Source organism: Podarcis erhardii (assembly GCF_964252035.2).
Source record: "Podarcis erhardii genome assembly, chromosome: 8".
NCBI lineage: Eukaryota > Metazoa > Chordata > Lepidosauria > Squamata > Lacertidae > Podarcis > Podarcis erhardii.
In genome coordinates this window covers 23,895,246-23,918,559 of record NC_138499.1, presented here as the reverse complement: position 1 = coordinate 23,918,559, position 23,314 = coordinate 23,895,246, and the positions used below count along the sequence as shown (strand labels likewise).

The 23,314-nt window shown below is 39.2% G+C and overlaps 3 protein-coding genes across 7 annotated transcripts in view; 2 read left to right on the top strand and 1 right to left on the bottom strand.

Moving 5' to 3' along the window:
* POLR2K (RNA polymerase II, I and III subunit K) overlaps positions 1-4,289 on the top strand; it is a 245,521-nt gene extending 241,232 nt beyond the window's left edge. Inside the window, exons 1-4 of one of the 3 annotated variants that reach the window (XM_081874910.1) lie at positions 604-740; positions 1,101-1,164; positions 3,225-3,317; positions 4,129-4,289. In XM_081874910.1, the coding sequence (XP_081731036.1) occupies positions 1,104-1,164; positions 3,225-3,317; positions 4,129-4,151 (177 nt within the window). In that variant the 5' untranslated portion in view covers positions 604-740; positions 1,101-1,103 and the 3' untranslated portion in view covers positions 4,152-4,289. Of the gene's footprint in view, positions 1-603; positions 741-1,100; positions 1,165-3,224; positions 3,318-4,128 lie in introns of those variants that run through there. The other 2 variants (XM_081874911.1, XM_081874909.1) reach the window with 2 other exon arrangements.
* A 2,388-nt stretch (positions 4,290-6,677) lies between these two features.
* SPAG1 (sperm associated antigen 1) overlaps positions 6,678-23,314 on the top strand; it is a 29,021-nt gene continuing 12,384 nt past the window's right edge. The window contains exons 1-12 of one of the 2 annotated variants that reach the window (XM_081874103.1): positions 6,678-6,855; positions 9,178-9,319; positions 9,990-10,149; positions 10,276-10,401; positions 11,176-11,243; positions 12,027-12,139; positions 12,917-13,022; positions 15,042-15,172; positions 17,082-17,188; positions 18,951-19,113; positions 20,574-20,993; positions 21,353-21,452. In XM_081874103.1, coding sequence (XP_081730229.1) covers positions 9,180-9,319; positions 9,990-10,149; positions 10,276-10,401; positions 11,176-11,243; positions 12,027-12,139; positions 12,917-13,022; positions 15,042-15,172; positions 17,082-17,188; positions 18,951-19,113; positions 20,574-20,993; positions 21,353-21,452 — 1,634 coding nt within the window. In that variant the 5' untranslated portion in view covers positions 6,678-6,855; positions 9,178-9,179. The remainder of the gene's footprint in view (positions 6,856-9,177; positions 9,320-9,989; positions 10,150-10,275; positions 10,402-11,175; positions 11,244-12,026; positions 12,140-12,916; positions 13,023-15,041; positions 15,173-17,081; positions 17,189-18,950; positions 19,114-20,573; positions 20,994-21,352; positions 21,453-23,314) is intronic. The other variant, XM_081874102.1, reaches the window with a different exon arrangement.
* RNF19A (ring finger protein 19A, RBR E3 ubiquitin protein ligase) overlaps positions 19,289-23,314 on the bottom strand; it is a 55,863-nt gene continuing 51,837 nt past the window's right edge. For both annotated transcript variants that reach the window (XR_014159495.1, XM_081874156.1), the window contains one exon: positions 19,289-19,401. The gene's annotated coding sequence lies outside the window, so the exon portion shown is untranslated. The remainder of the gene's footprint in view (positions 19,402-23,314) is intronic.

Sequence of the window (23,314 nt, the reverse complement as noted above, 5' to 3'; positions counted from 1 at the left end):
TGCATTAAAAGACACCTTGTGACAGAACACGCTGCCTCCTCTTTTTTTCTTGGTGGAGGTGGGAATTGGCGTGGCTACTTGACGCAAGAAAAATACACGTTGCAAACGCTCAGATCCATTTTTAATCATAACCAGCCTATAAACTTTTAAGAGAGAGAAAAGGAGGGGGTGGGAAGTAGACTACAGTAAGGAAGTAGACACAACCCCTGATAAAGATTTTGGGTCTGAGCTCCGAGCCACAGTTCAAGTTTTACCTATGATAAATGTTCAAAACGTACGTTGCAGTGCAGTGTAATACTGGAAGCTAATATACTGAAGTTAAACCTGAACAAATTGTTATATAAAAAAACTGCTCCTTTGAATTCCTATAACAAAGTATTTGCTGAGCAAACCATTAAAGGCGCAATCCTAAAATATGTCTACTCAGAAGTAAATCCCACTGAATTCAATGGGATTTACTCCCAGGTAAAAGCGATTAGGATTGCAGCCTCTTAGTTTACTGAGTAATTACGAAAGATTATAAAGCGCTAAATGGGGTTGCAACCCAGCTCTTTAACAACACGCCTGAACTAGCGGGGCGGGATTCGCGGGCTTGCTGTGTGTGCTTCTTACGTCATCAGCCTGCGCCCAAGAGTAGTGCTCATTAGGCTGCGCCCTAGCGCCGTGCATGCGAGATACGAACTGGTAACGGAGCTGGTTTTTAAAAAACCTGTTTTGGGGGGGATTGTTTCTGTTGAAAGGTGAGGTTATAAATTCCCTAATCAGGTCCTTCCCCAAAAGTTGTAGCTCATTCGTGCAGTTTCCTGCCTTCCTGGGTGAGACTATAGATCGACCCGCGAGGGTTGAGTCATGGGTTGGTTGGGGGAGCGGGTAAATAATGTAGCGTCTTCCTCGTGCTCTTTTCTTTTGGCATACTCTTGCTTGGTGTTAAAAGTAAAAAATCGGCGTAATAAAGAAATCAGGTAGAAACCTTCCCTTTTCCAGCCTGTAACACCATCACCCGATTTTATTTAACAACAAGCCTGAAGTGGACTTGTAAGAGAACTATGCGTACTAAACTCATAACAGATGTGCATGATTTGTCTTCTTTTTACTGACAGAATATGGACACCCAGAAAGACGCTCCTCCTCCAAAGCAGCAACCTATGATATACATCTGTGGAGGTAAGATCATTTAATGCCTAACTGTTAGGAGTTGTGTGATGTATAGCCTCTTGGTAAGGTGACTGTGCCACAGAGTGTTGCTGAAATTGAGTTTTATCTCACGTTCTGAGGGAAGGATAATGTTGCAACACATCTCTCTCTCTCTCTCTCTCTCTCTCTCTCTCTCGTTTCGGCAACCTAGAAGTTTGAGCAAAACCTGGGTGGCGTCCAGCACACCTGTCCCATGTTTTTAATGTTTGAAATTTTATTCTGTTTTTAGTGTTCCGTTGGGAGCTGCCCAGAGTGGCTGGAGAAACCCAGCCAGATGGACGGGGTATAAATAATAAAATTAGTAGTAGTACAAGGACTGTGCAATGGGATATTCCCCCCTGTGCATGCCCTAAATCTGTTTTGGGAATTCTGCCAACCCATTGATGCGGTGCAGGATACATGTGGGGGGAGGAAAAGGGAGAAGTACCTTTGCTTGAAAAATAAATCCTTGCAGACCCTCCTGGGGTGGGGGGGGGGGGAGAGAGAGTTTTGTCTCACGTTCATGAGGCCTGTCATTAATTGCATCTCAGAATTTTGTAGGTTTAAATGAGAGGGAGAGGGAGATGACACAAAGTGCCTGTTGCTGCTTTGTTTGGTATCTCTGCTCCCCACCACAGGGCCATTTGCTACCAACTGCCCTGTGGAAAGGAGTATCAGATCCCAGCTTGTGCTCCAATGGAATTAGTTTTATTTTGACTGGGTGGTTCCTGGTGTATCTGTTGTACTTTATAAATGCCCTAGGCCACTTTGAGGACTGATGAAAAATCAAAATATAAATTGTCTATATAACTATTGAACTCAGATGCCATTCTAATTTGACAAACCCCAATATGAAATGTTAAGAACCTTTCATAATTCTAGTGTAAACTAATTTATAAAATACAGTGTGAATATATGCTTTCTGTCCTCACAATCTAAAGCATAACTGAGGAGTAGATGGGTTTAACAGAGTGTCAGGGCTGGAGCAACAACTGTGATTTAGGGAGCAATCCTATGCACACAAGGACGCAGGTGGCACTGTGGGTTCCGTGCGCTGCTCTGGTTCACCAGAAGCGGCTTAGTCATGCTGGCCATGTGACCTAGAAGCTGTACGCCAGCTCCCTCGGCCAATAAAGCGAGATGAGCGCCACAACCCCAGAGTCAGTCACGACTGGACCTAATGGTCAGGGGTCCCTTTACCTTTACCTATACACACAAAACTGGCATAAAATAAGCTGTTGTAGTTATACCAGATCCAAACCCTGTTCAGTAGCAGGGCTGTTTTTGCTCTGTCAAAAACAGAAGGGAAACAAGCCTTTAAAATGGTATTTTACACTGCATTGCCAGGTCACATGACCAAGCTAGGCAAGTTTAGGATCCAGCCTAACCCCCCTTTTCTGGTTGCAGACCTAGAACACCCCTGTTTTTGAACCTACATGGGCCTCAGCTCAGCTTCAGCTCAACCAAGATGAGCAAGTTACACTGTTGTATCTTCAGCTGAGCTAGGAATTAGGCAGCTGAACCAGAAATCTGCATTGTAAACTGCTAATTGCAGCATGTCTTGCCATAGGATTGCCCCCTAAATCTGGATCATGTCAATGTCGTAATATGATAGTAGGGTTAGTTTGGGATTCAGAGGATCCTAGGCCAGCTCAGCCCCTACCTGGAATGTTCCAATTCAGGGTTTTCTGCCAGCTACTGGTGGCAGAATCCCCCCCATTAGCACCTCCACCTGCATGTTCAGTGGGTGGAATGGAGAGTTGTATGCCAGCAGTGATGCATCACTCCACAAGTAGAGGCTGGTAGGGCTAGGCGGAGGGACACCTCCACTCAATCCAACTTTCTCCTTAACCCCTCAGGACTTGGATTGCAGCCTAACTTCTCTAACATTTTAGTAAAATGAGTTAGCCAGACTGTTCTTTTCACTAAAATGTGACATTGTTTATAATATTTTGTGTGTTATAATAAAAGGACAGTTTTTCTCTCACATTGCTAAGCTTTGTTCTCATTGCTTTGTTTCAATTTTCATATTCCTTTTAATATATTTTCAGAATGTCACAGAGAAAATGAAATAAAAGCAAGAGATCCCATCAGATGCAGAGAATGTGGATACAGAATAATGTACAAAAAAAGAACAAAAAGATGTATCCTTCTATGTGGGCCTGTTCATTGCTTGATTATTGCATGCTGATCCTAACTACCTGAACTTTTAGAATTTGTTTAGAGTTGTTGTAATGTGATGGCGTAATTTTACACTAATAAAGGTCTACAAATCTCATCAGTACTTAAAATACTTGTGCTGCAATACTTTGATCCACTTTATATATTACATTTCATATACAGATACTCTGGTTGGTAAGTGTGTTCTTTGCCTGTCTTTATTATACACAGCTTGGATGGATTAGTCATATTGTGAAGTGTAATGGGTAAACTGGTCAGCCATAAATATTTTCAACTAAGGTTGTTAAAACACATAGCACCATACTTGTGCATATGTATATACTATACCCTAGTTGCTTTTATTTGCATGTCAGTGCCATTGCATTCAGTGGTGTTTAAATAGATCAGGGGTTGTCAACCTGGTCCCTACCGCCCACTAGTGGGTGTTTCAGGATTCTAGGTGGACAGTAAGGGGTTCTACGGCACAAGCTGAATCCTCCTATTGAGCACTGGTGGGCGGTAAGGAAATTTTACCATCGAGAAAGATGCATTAGTGGGCGGTAGGTATAAAAAGTTTGACTACCCCTGAAATAGATAGAACAGCTGATTGCAGAGGGAGATGTGAAAGTTACATCTTGAACATTGGAAAGAAGCACAAAGCACAAACTTTCTGCTTCTTGCTTATGCCTCATGTTGAAATGTGTTAGGAGCGTGAAATAATTGCTTGCATAATTCTTATAACTAACCAGGGTTTTTTCTCATGCTCTCCAGCTTTTTTCTTTAACTCTACTATAGTGGTTGTGTTTGATGCCCGATGAAGAAAACAGAAGATGCATCTGGCTTATTGCAATGTACTTTATTCATGTTAGACTTTGATTTTCTTATGGGCAAATGCATTCTTCCATTCTGACAGTGTGTAAATTATTCTGTTATGACAATAAAGTTTTATTCCAGTACTTGGTTGACATTTTTGCCAGTAATGAAATCTGAGAAAACTTTTTAACATCTTTTAAAGTTCTATAATATCACCCACTACCATAAAATCTAATTCTCTTCCTACCTGGGAACAAAAGGGATACTATTTTATGTTAATAATGATCCCATTTCTTTGGAACAGCTGGCAACTAATACAGGAAATCTGAATTTTGAGTGGTTCCAGATACACCAATGACAACATTTGTTATTGGATGTAGGATTGAAAACACAGGCTAGCCGGCCATTAACATGGTTAGAGAATTTAATATCTATGTGTGACCATGTAAGGGTATGGTGTCATTAATTTATGGAGGATTTGTAAGCAATTTGATAGGCCCTCTAGAGGGATTATGGGAGGGTATGAGAGACAGTTGTGAGTGTGACTGGACACAACTTTAGACAAACCAATTAAATCTGTCTCAGCATATGTTTGGGAAAATTCTATCAAGATAATCCATAGATGGTATAGGACACTGGTGCAATTACCCCATATGACATATGGATTTGCAGCTTCCTTTTGGGAGGGATGCAATCACAGGGAAACATGTCCCCTTTGGTTGTCTTTCCCTATAGGTAAAGGTAAAGGGACCCCTGACCGTTAGGTCCAGTCGCGGACAACTCTGGGGTTGCGGCGCTCATCTTGCTTTACTGGCCGAGGAAGCCGGCGTACAGCTTCCGGGTCATGTGGCCAGCATGAATAAGCCACTTCTGGCAAACCAGAGCAGCGCACGGAAATGCTATTTACCTTCCCGCCGGAGCAGTACCTATTTACCTACTTGCACTACGTGCTTTCAAACTGCTAGGTTGGAAGGAGCTAGGACCGAGCAACAGAGGAGCTTTCCCTATAGCCCAGGATTATTGATGGACAATACCTTTGGAAGTACCACAAATTATCCAGGAGCATGTGGACTTCACTGCTTAGTGTAGAGGTTATGAAAGGGAAAAAGAAACCACACACACATTTTATCCTGTTTGATGGTCATTTATTACATTGGCCAACAAATCAGGTTCACAAAACAACTTATCACCAGCATCATCACAAATTTGGATGTCATTATATTTCTGCTCTGAAATTTATCCTTGGATATCTCAATCTCTTCTGGCTGAAGGAAATGGTGACATTATCTTGGCAATATACTCTGTAAGAACAACACAGGCAACAGTGACTATGTATAAGAATGAATGTGATTACTTACCTGGCTTCTGACACGGAGGGGGAGTTGTTTTTTTATTTCTTGTTATAGTCAATTTCAATTTTGTGACTTTGTACAATATGTATATCATTGAAAAACCAATTAAAATAGTTAAAAATTCATTTAAGGTCGAATATGATTGTAGCATTTAAGTCAAACAGGTGACTAAATCTAGTTGATAGAATCTCTTATGTCTGAGGGGATGGAAAGAAACATGGGGTGATGATAGTGGGTTCAGAACCAGGTTAGTGTAATGGTTAAAAGAATCAGACCTTGATCATGGAGATCAAGGTTCAAATGCTTGCTTGGAATTGAGGGCATCAGATCTATTTTTCCTTAGTTTTGTGTATTTTGCAGATACCTAATGACTTGTCCTAAATGCCCTGCCATCTGATGGTACAGAAATAATACAAATTGCCAGCAGCTGAGTGAAGAACCAAGTATTGTCTCCATTTACTGTTCCTATGCCATCAATTTCCAGCAAGCAGATGGAGGAAAGCTGGATCTCTTTTTTTCTATTTTGTGTTAAATTGCAGCGCAACCCTGACATCTACTCAGAAATAAATCCTGTTGAACTTAATTGAGGGTTAGGCTAAGGCTGCAACTCTAACTCCACCTAGTAGTGTGAGGCCCCATTGATTTAAATAGGATTTGCATCTCTGTGTACAGGGTTAGAATTGTGCTACTACTTGTGTATTCCATTGTGCAGGTATCTTGTTTGTCTCCTTGAGCCTACTAATGAAAAGCCACCTTTAAGGCGGCATTTCAGTTGTACTGTTCTTATAGCAGAAGTTTGGTCCTGGGTGTTTGTTTTTTTTATTAATTATGATGATGCTTTTTAGCTGCTGAACTTCATTGTTTTTATTGCCCGCTGATTTTGTTCGGCGAGTGTAAAACACGGTGGAATTGGGATATATTTAGAACAAATTCAATAGACATGAAGACGAAACATTAAACCGTTTTTAGATGTACGCTTTAATGAAGTGCGGGAGGAGGGGAACGAGCGCCTGCCTTCACAACGTTGGCAATCCGCCCTTCCAGAGCGGCGGCGAAGCAGCGTCTCCTTGGCAACCGCCCCGCGCGGCCCTCGGTGGAGACTGTCTTCCTCGGGCGACGGCGCTGAGCTGGTGGTGGGCCGCCCGCCTTCTGCGCATGCGCTGGAGGGGGTACGTTTTGTTGCTCGAGCGAATTCTATTTAAAAAGTGGCTCTCGGCGGGGCCACCTGTAGGGTTTCCCTCAGCGGCGCCGGTTCAAGGCCGCTCCGAGCGGCGAGGGGCGGCGGCAAAGCGTTGCTGGGGTCTCTCTCCTGTGGAAAAGACGTTGGAGTGGCGGCGTTCGCTGGGGAAGGAAGCAGGTAGGAGCGTCCGGTGCCGGGCAGGGGATGCTGTGTGTGGCCGTTTGAGGATAACGGCAGGAGGAAGAGGGAGGGCGAGGAATCGCGGAGGATGGATGGGGAGGGCTGTGGGAGATCTGGGGGGGGGGCGAGTCTAGGGTGACGCAAACGGGGAAGGTGCGATGATGCTAGAGGCAGCTATAATTGGGAGAACAGGCTTCTTAGGGGGGCAAACAGGTGGTGGTGTCAATGTGTGTTTTTCTTTCTTTAAAATAAAATTAATTCTGATTTTTCTCTCCAGTGAGTTCAGGGTATGCTTTTCTCCGACTGCCTTCACAGCAACCCTGTAAGGTAGGATAGATTGTGGTGGTAATTGGCCTGAAGTCACTCAGCTACATGGGTGTAGCCAGATACCCCCCAAATCAAGTAAATAAATAAAAATACTCAAGTAACTGACCAATCGTGTCACATGGAGCTCAGTTCTGCCCCCCAACATAAATCCTGCCCCCCCCCCACAACATAACTCCTGGCTATGCCTGTGCTCAACCTCATGGGCATTTGAAACTGCAAAAAGCCTCAATGGTATATATTACATTGGCAGCATACATGAACAGCTGTTATCTTTCATGCTCCTTTTCCTACCCCCCATGGGCGTAGCCAAGGGGGGCAGCTGGCTCCCAATCAATTAAAATCAATACAAATTTGAGGTTCTGCCCCCCCTAACAAAAGCCTACCCCCCTAACCAAAATCCTGGCTATGCCCATCCCCCCCACCCTCATTGCTCTAAGAGTGAACATAGGGGTGTGACTGCTGTTGCTAAGGTCAGTTCTTGATTTTTGTGTGAATTGGGGCTAAGGCTGTAGAAATTACTTTGATAAAGGGGCGCTGGCTAGGCCCTTAAAATATTCATGGTACAGGTCCCTACCACAAATTTGTATGTGCTGCTTTATACAGATAGATACAAATTTAGACCTCTGGGCACATTTAGATGGTTGGTGGCTGGAGTCTTGCCAGCTCTGTGCTTTACATCTATGCCCAGATGCCCTGTAAGCAAATAAAAGCATTTTATTTATTTATTTTAATTTATTTTTTAAAAAGGAGACGGAAGGAGATCGGGGACCCAACACAAATGATCCACTCATTTCAGACTTTCATACAGAATAAAGCAGAATACCTTCAAAATGTTGTTATTTTGGGAGCTTGCTGCATGTACTGAAAAAGTGAGGCTTGCCTCCATGGTGTTGTGAAACTGCGTAGGGCAGGGCCTAATTTCAGGAGATGGTGATCTGAAATTTCTGAGCTTTGTGGCTCACTTCAGTACATAGCAACAGTTGCTAGTGGATTATTTATTTATTTGCTGCAACCTGTTTCTTTTTTTTAACTGTAGAGGGCATTGTCCTTGAATTATTCTTTATAAAAAATGTATTTCCCCATTACAGTGCTAAAATTGTGTTTTGATGCTACATTGTAGGCTTAAATGATTCTTGTTTTGTTTTTTATGTTTCAAAATGGGGATGGGTCAAAATTTTCTGGCATTCCATTTTCATGGGAAATTACAGGGTTGGTTTGTTTTTTAATTGATGCTGACATTTTGCATTTGTTAACCAGTACACAGTAAAATACTCAGTTTTCTTATAAACTGTAGCATTATAAACCATGTTCAAGAAATGAGCTTGTAGGTATTCTGTATGATTTGCATAAGGAGAACAGAAGGTAAATAATGTGGAAAATCTCTCACAACAGATAATTCACAAATACACAATGTTCTCTGAACCTATGATTCTCTAAGATCATCAGTCACATAATTTGCAGACAAAATTCAATCAATGGATTTATTTATATGTAGAAGGATCTGAGAAGAATTCTCACAAATAGGATTATGTTCAGTTAGTCTGTATTATGGAAAAAAGTTTGACATTCAGATGGCTGCCAAATCTGAATGAACATAAACATTATGAAGTCTGCATTTGGCATGTTGTAATAAAAAGCAACTGTTATTGCAAATACAAATAAGAAAACAGTGGCTGCAAAGATTTAGAAACAAAAACAGAATTATACATGTGAAAAATTCTGCTGAGGAAATTCTTTTCACTTAATCATGTTTTTTTTCTAGCAGTAGCTATTTATACATATAAGCATTCATGGTGCATAAAGTACTACCCACACAGAAAGTCCTGGTCCTATAAATTGTTCCATTTCAATGGACTGAAGCTAGAAGGATTTAAAACAGGTGCATATGTAACATAAGAGATTATATTATAACACATTATTCAGTGAGCTTATGCAATTTCAAAATATATATGAACACTGGGAAATTTTAAATATTACCTTTTATATTTCTAGTTATGAGTGCTGACCAAGTTTCATGCTTGTTAAGCCAAGGAACAACAAAAACATATCAAATTCCTATTGAGCATCTGGACTACAAATTCATTGAAACATGCAAAGATGTTAAACATTTGGAAAAGATTCTTAAGATATTAAGGTAAACATTTAAATTACATATTTATTTTATTATGGTTTACATATTTTTATTCATATTAACTAGAAACTAACAAGGCCACCACTTCTTTTGTAGACCTTGTCAGAAAACTTGTTTAAAAGCTAAATATTGTAATAATTTTAAATAAGTGAAAATAGTTTAGTCTTGCTAGCATGGCATTAGTATAACATAAATTGGTTGTTTGGACTGAGAAGGTGATATATTTGTACTAGCTAAGGCTGGGCTATTCAGATTTAAGATTTTACAGACCTTTTGGTCATGCAGAATTGAGCCATTGAATGGTTATTGAGCTTAAAAAAGCAATACAAAAACAATACAAAATGTAGCAATGTCAGCTGTAAACTACTTACAAGTCTAGAGCAAATCAAACAAAAATAGTGGAAGTCTTTATCTCAGAAGGGGGGGTGTTATAACAACTCCTGAAGTTAATATTTATGGTTTATGCTTTAAAAATTGCTATTAGTGATATCTAATGTTGTATGTGCGGAGGTCCACTCATCCAGCAGGACTTATTCTTTCTCTGCACTCTCTCTTGAGTTTTCCCTAACCTGTCATAGCATATTTTGAGGATGCATGGGGGCTACAGGGGACAGAAGAGAATTCCTGTTGTGCTTACAGAAGCTCGTATAATGTCACATTTATTAATTTTTAGATCTGGTGAAGAAGGCTTCTACCCTGATCTTGTATTATTTTGTGAAAAACGCATTGAGTCTTTGGCTCCAAATAGTAGAGCTCTGCGAAGAGATAAACCTGCAGCCACTGCTTCTGATTTTACTACTGCGGAATGGCAAGAAATAGAGAATGAAATGAAGGTATTCCACTTCTTCATTCTGTAGCATGCTAATTTTGTATGTGACTTTTAAATAACAAATAGTTGTTGCCTGGTAAAAAAACAATTTCAGATTTTGAAATATGTTTATGTTTTCGATTTCTTTCAGAGCTGGATTACCGAAATGAAAGAAGATGAGTATAAAATGCGGTATGCTACAACGGAAGTATTCAGGGAGAAAGTGGAAAATTTGCCACCAGTTCGTAGTTCAGATAGCTCTCTTCCTTCTAGACAGGTGGGAATCTGTGTTTCTATACAATATTCAATATCTATATATGATTTTTTTAAAATGTGTTGTTGGCATCTGACTAAGTCATACCCTGAAGGAGACCCATTGAAATCATGGCCAACTTGTCCCTATTTCAGTAGGTCTACTCTGAGTATGATTTGGTCATATATCAAATGGGAGGGGGGAAACATCTAATAACCCTGGAGAGAAGTACTCCACAATGGAACGTTTTGTCACAGGACCCTACTTGATTCAATTCAATTAAGGACCCTACATTTAAATTCTGTGAGTGCCAATCGTGTAAAAGGAAGCTATCAGTAGGTTCAGGGCATCTCAAAGGTTTGCAGAAGTAGGAAAAAAGGACAAACAAACCCCAATCAGCCCAGTGATGGCAGAGCATTCCATGCCCACTAACTGGAGGTGAGGAATGGAAAGCTGGAGGGGGAGGGGCTGGATTCTTGATGATATAGCACTCTGTGCTGCAATGTTTAATTGCAAGTCCCACTTGGTTATGTATGTTTGCAAATGATATGTTTGCAATTCTCATTTTTTCCCATATGAGAATTTTTAATATCGAAATATTGACATTTATTCTTAGTTGATAAGCACATGATTGTAGAAAGGATAGCAAGTGATTGAATTACTTACTGAACATATGTGAACTCCAAAACCTCAGTTTGAGGTAGCTAAAACATGTTATAATGCTCATATTACATGAAATGAAAAGTAACAAAACAAATTCTTTGATGAAGCTTATTTTTTTATATCTTCTCATTCTAGAGCAAAACTTCAAGAAATGGTGTAGTAAAGAATAAAAGTGTACCAAGGGACTATAGAGAGTGGGATAAGTATGTCAGATACCTTCTGCATATTGTTTAATTCAATTATTTTCTAATTCTATTTAGGTTGGTTTTGAAAAAGGAAGGTTTGTTTCTATGTTAACGTTCCCTTGAAATTCTCAAAATCTCACAGGGCTAACTATAGACAAATGGTATTTGAAAGTCTAATATTAATGGAGAACTTTAAACAAAAATTGCATGTTGGGAGAAAGCGTTCTAAATATGATGAGTTGTATTCAACATCATGCTAAGGCAAGTATTTGATTTGTGCAATAATTTTTCCTTGCACAACATCTTGCTTGCCCTGCCAATATCCTCCTTAAATTGTGGTGCCCAGACCAGGACACAGTACTCCAGGTATGGTCTTTCCAAGGCAGAATAGAGCAGTACTATTACTTCATTTGATAGGGGCACTATAAATCCTAGAATAGCATTAGCCTTTTTTGGCTGCTGCATCACACTTTTGACTCACATTAAATGAGTGGTCTACTAAGACACCTAGAGCCTTTCCCACATCTTATATTTGTACAGCTGATTCTTCCTACTTAAGAGTAGAACGTGCCCACTGCTGCAGCTCAGTTGGTTAGAGTGAAGTGCTGATAATGCCAAGATCATGGGTTTCATCCCTGTATGGGCCACCTGCATATTCCTACATTGCAGATTAATGGTCCATCATATCCTTAAACTATGTAGGTGTGAAGTCTTGCTATAGTTAAACACACATTTGTATAATTTATGGATGTTTATTATTATTATAATGTAAATATATTAAATGCTTTTCCATTTTTTAAGGTTTGATGTGGAAAAAGAATGTTCCAAAATTGATGGTTATGAGGAAAATAAGAGTAAACCCAGCTTTAAAACTACTAACAAAGGGTTACCAAAATCTGATATAGACACAACAGGTATTTCATTCAATACTACAGTGATTTTGGTTGCTGTTGCCTTTTATTGAAAAATAAATCTGCTACTCATAGGAATCCCTGTTTTCAAAAATACTGTGACTTGATGCTCATATAGAATTATGACAATTTTATATGAATTTGTTTATCAGTATTGTATGCATTGTCAGTAACTCCTGTATATATCCAATGTCTGCCTATCCTTTCCCAGAAACATTTACCCCCACTTTACCATGTTACTTCAAAATTCAGTAATGTAGTCAGTACTGCTGGATTACAGTATTTAAAAATCCTGTGTTTTTGATTGCATAATTCTGCTAAGGTAGTAGATAAATCAGCAATATAGCTAGAAAACATTTTTTTTTGTAAACAGGGTTTTAAAATGTTATAACCCTTACCTTGAAAAAAATAGTATACCCTTAAACAATAAAGCAAAAAATTCCAAAGTGTAATTTCAACCACTGTATAACTGCCTACTTTGACTGCCACTAGTATTTCAGGATCTCAGAGGTGCTTCCCAGCCTTGTTACAGGAGTTCCTTTTAACTGGACAGACTAATAATTAAATTTGTTACCTTCTGTATACAAAGTATGTGTTCAACTATTGAGATATAGCATGTTGCCTGAAGTGGGTGGAGACTCAAATCAACACAATAGAGCACTTGTAGATTGTGTCTTTTACAATATTCTCTCTCTCTTATTATTTCTCTGTAGTATTAAAGAGAAATTTTGGTTTTGCCTGCAATTTTTCTTCCTTTAATATGTAGTAGATATTTTCTAGGTTTGACTACAAAGGAAAAAATCTTCATTGCTAATCGTGAAAAAGAAAAAGGAAATGAAGCATTTGTTACAGGAGACTACAAAGAAGCCGTTATCTACTATACTCGGTGAGTCATCCATAGTAATTATTAGCCTGCTGCAGTAGTAATAATAATAATAATAATTTATTTATTTATACCCCGCCCATCTGGCTGGGCTTGCCCAGCCACTTTGGGCGGCTTCCAGCAAAATATTAAAATACAGTAGCAACCTGGATGCAAGGCAGGCATTAATATGTAGTCTTAAAAGTTACAACTTCCACTTAAAAAATCATTTAGCTGTTTCACTATCAACTTCGTTATTTAAAAGTGGTTTAAACAAAATTTGTACTAATATACATATATCAATTTTATGATATGCATTTTTCTGTGTATATGTTGTTTAGCCACACAGTAACCCTCACAATAAGGCATTCTAGACTGAGTCTGTGTACTGACAAAAACATCAGGAACTTGAAAGTGTGACATGACACTATTTTTGGCCTTCTTATCCTGTCCTGTCAGGTAGCAAAAATGGCTTGGACGTGAAGGAATGGGTTTCCAAAACCCAAAACCTGACTGTGCAGACAGTTTTTAAACTGCACCAAAACTGCACCATTTCTCCTTAGCTAAAATGCATAAACTTCAGCCGTTGAGCAAATGCAAAACAAGAACACAGCTCTCTCCCTTATCAGTTTGACGGCAAGACTGGCCTTGACTCTACCAGTAGAACAGACACAGACATATCTTATGTTCTCACCACAAATGATGCAGAGACCCAAGTCTGGGACTAACGCCAGAGCATGTTCTCGGAAGTAGTGACCTCTTGCTCCAAGATAGGAGTAGGAACACGAATATCCTTTTATGGTCAGCAGTGCAGGAAGGAAATCCCTTTTAAGGTTAAGAGTGCCGGAGCAGGAACATATGTGATGTCAACCTGCGTACATAGGCTGACGTGGTTGGGCTCTGAGGGGAGGAGGGAGAGGGTGCCTGGAGGATATAAATACTGCATGAAACTTGTCATTTCTTTGGACTTGCTGTGGACTTGATCACGCAAGTGCCTTCTGCTATCCGGAGGGCAGAATAAACTCTTTCTTTGAACCAACTCGGTGTCATTTTGACTTCCTTCCTCCTGTCCCGGAGCAACGCAAACCCAATCGGTGAACTCCAATAAGGCTACAGACGGATCCTGATTGTATTGAATATGGTACATATAGATGCCTTCTTCCTGGTGGTCTTTGCAGTTGTCCTGGCTTTGTTGGAGGTTTGAAACCTGGCATAACTGTGGGGATGACTCCCACCCTCCTCCAGTTCCAGATTTGTAGGCGGATAACTAGAATTTGTTTTGTCACTGGACAGCTGATGTACTTGATGTACCTCTGCTGCCCATTACCCAAATGAGCCTATGCCAACCTTCACCTCCAAAGCCAGAGAGAAAACTTGTGCTTGTTTTGGTACTAGGCAGCAGAGGCACTTTGTGAATCTTTAACTGCCCACGGCCAACATGGCAGGCCACAGCCTTCGTCTTCAGCTTGGAGTTGGGGGTGGGTGCAACTTAGTTTGCTCTGTAACTCAGTGCAGTTGCAGGGGATTATCCCAGCTCTACCTTCACTTCTAAGCTGGAGAGTTCATCATCGTTGACATATGTAACTTTTGCGATGACAAGGGTGACAGGCAGAATTGTAGATCACTTGGCCTTTCTTACATGCTTTATCATATAGTCTTCATATTATAATAGCTTTATGACTTGTAGTCAATTTTCTGCACTGAGTTGCATGAGATCAATAGAGAGTGAAAATGGTTAGGTAACTATGGAAAATAATTTGTCCCTCTTTAGGCCTTTATGTGTATTCTTTATCTTCCTTTGCCATTTTCATTAGCAGATGGGAGGCCTCACCCACTCTGATTGGATCCTTTACTCTTTTGACCTGTACTTGTTTTCATTTGTACTCTGTACAGTACTGTAACACTCCTATCTTTTTCATTCTTGGGTCTTCTGGCTTTACTTTGTAACAACATTCCTGCACCTTAGGCTTTAAGGCGTCACCTGACTCTCTTCTGAAGTGTCTGTGTTCATTTCAGCCTGCCTAATGCCTCAGTATTTTGCAGGAGCATATCTGCCTTTCCCACTGTGGCTGCATACAATAATAAAGCTCAGGCAGAAATAAAACTTCAGAATTGGCATGTTGCTCATCAGGATTGTGAGACAGTGTTAAAAATGGACCCTGAAAACATAAAAGGTAAAATTAAAGAAATCACTTTTGAGAAATTAATGCTAGCAAAAAATCTTTTTAAATGAATGGAGCAAAATCAGCATAGGTGACAAACACTGGTTTTTGAAATTTGTGGATTGCATTCTGTGGAATAACCGCTCTCAGTTTTTTATTTTTCCACTTCTGCTATAGCGGGAAATGAATTGTTCAGCACATAGTGGCTTAGTACCCATGCTAAGTGCTTTACATGGTTTAGTGGAAGGGAATTTATGGGGGTACAGTATCTGTGATTTGCCATTAGAACCCTGAATATTTTCCCACTCATCTCCAATATTCACTGTAAAAGCTTGTATCCCTTCAATTCAAGGTAAATTCCGAGACAGGGCTAGCCAGGCGATGGTGGGAAAAGTTTATTCCAAGCAACAAGAGTTCCCCTTCCAACTATTAATCAGCTGAAGGAAGTTCAGTCTACTTTGTCTAAAGCAATTTATTGCAATCCTGACAGATGAAAAGTTGGCTTTTTCTATACAATGTAAAAGGGAAGTCCCCACATGTCTAGGTACTGCCTTTTCCTAGCACCAAACTAAGTAAATAAAAAGGGAGAATAACAGAGCAATCCTACAGAGATCCAGGGAAGCACAATAGTCTAAGCACAAAATAGGACATAAAGTGGTGCTGGTGGACTTATTTCCTTTATTCCTATCCCCAGTTGGTTTCAGTAGGAGGGAAGTTATGCTAGTTCCAGTGTTGGCATAGTTTGTATAAAACTTGCCACTACTGCAATGAAGAGGCATCCAGGAGTGGAACTCCTCCACCTGGTGAGGAAGGGATTCAGGATTCCGCAGCTGCCTTTCCTGGGAGTGTAGAATTCCTCCTGGAATTATGCTTACACCTTTAAGAGATAGTTGGCCTCTCCCACTCACAGCAACTGTTATCTCTTTTGCTCTGTTTTCCCATGACAAGTGATTGTGTACAGATACAACATTTTGAATTTATGTGTCCATGCCATGCAATTATCATACATACATATACCATGTGGGAGACTTTTTATAGTGTGGTTGTTGGACTAGGACCAGGGAAACCTGGCTTCAAGGTTAGCCCACTTTACAGATCATTTTGACAATAAAACTGGGGAGTAACATAAGCCACCCCAAGGTCCTTGGAGGAAGAACAGCATAAAAATATAATGAATAAATAAGAAACAATGCCATGTTACATTATATAGGTTATTGCAGCTGTAATCACATCTCTTTTAGTGGGTTAATTTTTGGTAACAGATTATACTTTGATGGGAGACTGGGACAGACTAGAAATTTAGTGGAATAATTACACTATTTAAATAAGGGTTGAGGATCCTTTTTCAACCTGAGGGCCTCATTCGCTTTTGGGCAGCCTTATAGGACCTCGTGCCATTGATGGGCAAGACCAGAGGCAAAAGTGGGCTAAGCAACTACTGCCATTTTTGCCTTGTGTATTGTAGGTTGGCTTCTTCATACTCGCACATCTCTCTGTATTCTCCATTGAGGAAGCAAGAAGCCTTATCGGAGTTAAGGACACATTCCAGCCACGCAAAAACACTAGAGTGGGCTGTAAAGAAGGACTGGTGATGGGTGTGGTTCAGGAGGGGGTGTGGCCTGGGGAGAACCTAAGGGGCCAGATGGAGTGGCCTGGAGGGCTGCATTTGGCCCCTCGGCCTGAGGTTCTGCATGCCTGTACTAAAATAGATCCTTATATGTGAAGATGGTTTGTCTGCGTCAAATTGAAATTATTTTTAAACCATTCCTCTTTATTACAAAGTTATATTGCAATGGTTGCAAGTTATTATATAATTAATGCAGAATTATTTTACATTTCCACTATTTCACATTATATTGACATATTTATTATGTAACTTAGAATATTGCAATAAAATAATACATTCTTTATTGATCTGCAGCTTTTATGCGCCGTGCCACTGTTTACACTAATCTACATAATTTCAAAGCAGCTGCAGAAGATTTGAAGAAAGTGTTACATATTGAGCCAGAAAATGCTATTGCTAAGGTAAGTATTAATTGTTGACTTCATGGACGTATTGTAAACTATGGATCCCGTTTGTATTAGACATATTTACTATTGAAAGATGGTACACAATGAAATATATCTAATACAAATACAGTGGTGCCCCGCAAGACGGAAAACCCGCTAGACGAAAGGGTTTTCCGTTTTGGAGGCACTTCGCAAAACGAATTTCCCTATGGGCTTGCTTCGCAAGACGAAAATGTCTTGCGAGTTCCTGCGGGGTTTTTTTCCTTTCCCCCCTTTTTCTAAGCCGCTAAGCCGCTTATCAGCTGATCCGATAAGCCGCTAAAAGCCGCTAAACCGCTAATAGCGCTAATCCGCTAAGCCGTCAATGGGCTTGCTTCGTAAGATGAAAAAACCGCTAGACGAAGAGACTTGCAGAACGGATTAATTTCGTCTTGCGAGGCACCACTGTACTGTATTTGATACAAATACTGCCATCCCACAGATGACAGCAGGTTAAACTGGTTTTTCAAAAGGGAAAAAAGCAATAAGTTTCCATCAGCTGATCCAGAGTGGAGAGCCCACCACTCACCCAACTATTACAATACCATATGTCTCCCAATTTTGATGCTGCTCTGCAAGCTAAGTTATCTGATTTGGAGGGAATGTCACACAGAAATAATCTGCACATTTTGAGGGTTCAAGAGAGATCTGAGCAATTGATTACCTCTGTGGTTGTAGCCACTCTGTTGTGGATATTGCTATGGTTCTGTACACTGAGTTGGCCAATTGCAGCCCAGTTCCTTCCAGAATGAGTATCTCAAGTTCCAGTGGCATAGCATGGCTTTCAATAAATCCTGTAGCCCTCAACCAGTGGAGTACAAGATTGCTGGCTGAGCCATTTGCAGCAGATTGAGTAGGGCAATCTGGTATTGTGTATGCTGGGGATGTGGTATTGTGAGTTCATTGGCTCCCTATGTGGGTGTTGTCACTGGCACTGTCCCTGATTGGTGGGCTTTGGTAGTGTTTCTCTTGACACGGAAGGCATGTCAGCCTGCAGCTTATTTTCCTCACTCTGGTTTAGTGCAGGTGACCTAAGTAGCACATACATGTCAGGAGAAGTATGGTAACGTATAATTGCTCCACACAATTTATATTTATTTATTAAATTTCTATACCACCCTTTGTCTGAGGATTACAGGGTGGTTTACCAATTACACATGATGAATTTAATATAGAAGATATTCTAAAACAGAGTCTAGTTTTTCTTGCCCTTTCAGTAGCTTAAGTTGGTGAATGATCTTTGTGCCAAACTGAGAGAGAAATCCTGAGCCGATTTCTAATGATGAGCTATAGTCAGTCTGGTTCCAAAGGCCATCTTGATAGACTGATAGTAATGAAAGCATCAAACAAACTGTATTCAGTAATATCAATTGTGGTATTAAACCAGTTGCCTCATTCAGGATTTTAGACATTTCTACTTTAACAATCTCCCACTACAGATAATTTAAAGCACCACGCCCAATATAATATCCCTATATTTACAACTGTATTACTTAAATTTATTCGAGAACTACTATTGTACTGAACAGGTTCTTTTTTAATAGAATTTCCTATAGAGGTATATGTACTTTCAGTTCTAAGTACTTTGGTTCTGATCTCACTTCTGACACTAGGTTCTCTAATCTTCTCCTTTTGCAATTACAGTATTATGTAATGTTGAAAATGTTGAGTGTATCTTTCAGTGGTGGAAGAATTATTATTAAAATAAAAATAAATAAATATTGCTATATTACTACAGAAAAACTTGTTGGATATTGAGAAGAAGCTGAAAGAGTTGGAACCTATTTCTCAAACTAATAGCAAGGGGAAAAAAATACTTATTCAAGATATAGAAGACTCAGATGGTGATGAAGAACTAGGAGGAAATGAAGCAGAATGTGAAAATGGCAGTGGAGATAAAAGTAATTTTAACTTGTTAATTGTTAATGGAAGGACATGGAGCTGACTGTAGTGTCACCTCACTGGAAGATAGTACTGCACATCATCCCAGTCTTGAGCAGTGTGAGATTCCAGGGGTTGCAGACACTTACCCAGGGTTCGTGTTTCCTTCGGAATGAGGCACAGTGGAGACTGAGGTGTCTTTATGATATATGTTTTATTTACACATATATATGTATACCTGAGCCTATGGTGGAGGGGTTCACAGCATTAACATCCCAAGAGGGTCTTGCTTCCCTGATAGCTGTGGCCTGGAATTCAAACAGATATCAAATATCTCTCTGATTCACCAGCTTCCCAACTTAGACATACTTTCAATCTGTAATATTGCACATTATTCCCCACCCACTCCAATTTTCCTTTAAAAAGTTTTCATAGCATAACCTTGAACAATTGTTTTTCATATGTCTTTTAACAGTAGATTTGCAGACACTGGAGCTATTTTAAGAGAGAAACTCTCATAAAGTTGTAGTCTTCTATTTTTGGTTTAAGATGGTATTAAACAATTTTGTTTAATATTTTGTGTTTAGATAAGTAAGAAATAAACATGTTCAATATTGCAAGTTTTACTTTTAAAATCTGCAATTATTTGTTTTAGGAAGATGCTGCAAAATGATTATTTCACCTTTTTACGATCTCTTTAAAATGTCATTCTCTTTAAGATGATTATTTCATACTATTATAGGGGCTCTATTATAGGGGCTAACAGAGATAAAGCATATGGTAAATCTGTTTATCTGCTATACATTTTATATATTGAATATTCATCAAGTTTCTAAAACTGATCTCCAAATTGTTCACTTTAAGCAATCTATTCCTTTTTTTCAGACAGTAGCAAGTGAATACAGCTCTACTAGTATAAAAACTGTTAATTGGTTTATCCAGTACCATTTTGGCCCCTGCTATCTATTCTAGACCATTTGGATATGAATAGAAAGCCTTTTTGAAATAAAGGGTAGAAGAATTTATCCTTACCTTTTAGTGGACCTGAAACTGTATGTGAAACTTCACAATACAGAACATGGCTTAATCTTTTTATATGTTTTATATAGTCTCAAAAAGGTAGGTTGCAACTGTGACTTGAAATGCAGTTGTGATTTGCTGTCTAATTTGCTTGTCAGGCCAAATTTTAAGTTGAGCATCTAGTATTTAAAAGGTTAATTTCAAGGTGATTGTATACCATTCAGAAGAGAGTAGTGCCAGTTCTTAAAAAATACTGATTTGACAGTGTTAAATTCCCACGATGGCAAACCGTTTATACTTAGCTGTGCAGTCTAAAAAGACTGCAGAAAATGTTATCTTTCATTGAATTCATTTCAGTAAGCTAATATGTGTGATATACCGGTACATCCACCCCTACTTTGCTTTTACAATGGTTCCTTCTGATGATGCAGTCTAACCTAGCCGATTAACTTCCTTGTAGAAACTGCTGTGCTAGTGGGAGGAGAGATCACAACTGAGAAGACAGAAATGGGGAATGCACAAAAGAAGTTTCCCAGCAAAGGAGATGGCTGTAAATGGGAACACAAGGAAGCACAGAAGCTCAGAGACCCTTTGGACAATAGTGTTAAAAAAGGCACACCTGAAAAAAAGACAGCCAAGGTTTTACGGGATTCTGAAAATGAAGTAAATGGCTATCTGGGCAGTGACAAAAATAATAGTGAAAACAAGGAAGTAATACAGAAAAATGCAGAATCTTCGGCAGCTGGAAAAAACAGTTCTACTTTGCTCCCTTCCACTGCAGCAAAACTGAAAGCTGAAGGAAATGAATTATTTAAAAATGGACAATTTGGAGAGGCCGTCCTCAGATACTCAGAAGCAATTGAAAATGTAATTAGTTCTGGTGAGTTATATCTTTATGCAGTTCTTATGGTGATTTTAAAATGTATCCTTTCTTCAATTAATATATTTCTAGGAGAAAGCTGAATTTCTCTGTAATAATTATGTAGTTGTGAAAATATTCATATACAGTTGACATGAGAATCAGATTTATTGTGTAGAATTTCATTGTAACTGAGTTATGGCTGCATATTAAAGCAGTAGGATGTATTTATAGGTGATCCACTAAAAAAAAGATCCTTGAAGCTTTGCTTCATCAGCACAATTGCACTACTGCAATGCAACTTACAATGTAATGAAGTATTTTATACTAATAAAACTTGATTTGTGATCATAATCCACTGTAATTTTTTGTAATTTAAGGAATCCAAAGTCCAGAGGATCTAAGTATTTTGTATTCAAACAGAGCAGCATGTTACCTAAAAGAAGGAAACTGTGTTGACTGCATTCAAGACTGTAACAGGTAAATACCAATCTTACGCAGATAAACAATTCTCCCCCCCCCCATGATTAAAAGAGCATTTAACCTTCCTTTAAAGAGTTTAAACAGTTTGAAATGTGTAACCCCTATGAATATGATAGTATGTGTTTCGTCAGAATGTGTTGGAAATCACTTCCTTGCTAAGAGGGAGGAAGATGAGAAAGACAGTTAATATTTCTCCAAGTTATATAAACATGTAAGGTTGGTTTGAATGTAAAATTAAAGCAAGTTCATTACAGAATTGTATGTTAGTTCCTATAGCTATTAATGTATTTTCCATTTGATACCTGAGCCTAGAATTATGTTTGATATTATCCAGAACGTTTTTAAGTAGTTGCATCATAATTGCAACATGATTGCAATTGTGTTGCAGTGGTTCCCAGAAAACACATTATTGGTCTCTTACGTATGGTGCAGTATAGGGTATAATTCTGAAGGCAAATGTCTTGAATCCTTTCTCTCATCTAGAACATGAGGGGAAGGGTGTAGCTCAGTGATAGAGTATCTGCTTTTGCATGCTGAAAGTCCCAGGTGCGGTTCTTGGCACCTCCAGACAGGAGTGGGAATGTTCGCAGTTTGAAACCTAGGGAAGTCGTCATCAGTCTGTGTACACAATACTGACCTATATTGACTAATGATCTTACTCAATACAAGGCAGCTTCATATATTCCTAACTTGCTGCTGGCTTTTCTAAAATGTATCCTCTTATACAGTGAATGTATTTAATCAGTATCTAATGAGTTAGACATAGCAGCAGAGCTATAGCTGTCCAGGCCTTGCCTTGTTAAATGTAGACATTAGACGGTCAATGTATTTTATACAGGGGTAGCCAGTGTGATGCCTTCCAGGTGTTATTAGACTGCACTACCTGTCAGCCTCAGGCAGCATGGTCATGATGAGGAATGATTGGAGTTGTAATCCAATAACGCCTGGACTCCAATAACGCCATGGAGGATGCCATGTTAGGATTTCTGATTTAATTTCTGTTTTAATATAGTTAAATTTCTGATTTAATAAGCATTTTTGCATCACAATTTTCTTTAATAGCTCTTGAATCTCACAGGCAACATATAATTCATAATTGTTAGGCAACTCACACAAGCTTTCAGGTGTCAGAGTTGTCCAAGACAACTAATCATTGTTATATAAAAAGAAGTACAAAATAGGTTGGCATCTTTAATTGCACCAACTTTTGTTGGTTTGGAAATTTGAGAGTTTTAGAAGTTACAAAGAACTTGTAGTAATGGGTAGTGATAACACTGGAGACAGTGCTTAACTCTGTCATTACTCACTGCTCAGAACTCTGCCTTGAAAATAATGGACAGATAGTGTAATCATAAAATTCTTTTCTGAGAAATTTTTGTTACTTAATGCTGAGTGAGCTAAGAAGGATGAGCGGCAGAAGTAGGGACCAGTTTTAAATATTAAAACTGTATCCCAAATTACTGAATGGTGAGATTGGTGAGACTATTTTCTAAATATTCTCCAGGGGAGGAATGGAATTATCTGATGCTTCAGAAGGGGCTCAGAAAAGGAAATCACCAGTAAATTCTTTGAGAAATTTCAGCTGAGCCACTCACTCACCTGCTGAAGTTCCTCACCACTGAAACTATGAAGATAGGCTTGAAAGTTGTGTGCAGTGCTTTAAGTCTTAGAAGGCAGAGAGTGGGCACAGCAGGATTTCCAGAGCTAAGAACCTTGGTTTGGTGTTTTGCATAAATCTTGTCCCTCCCTATGATTACCTGACACATAATAAATTATGCAAACAGAGGAAATATTTCTAAACAGTCTTAATTTGCATAATTTATATAAGCCACAGAATTCCGCTTTTTTTGATTCCAAAT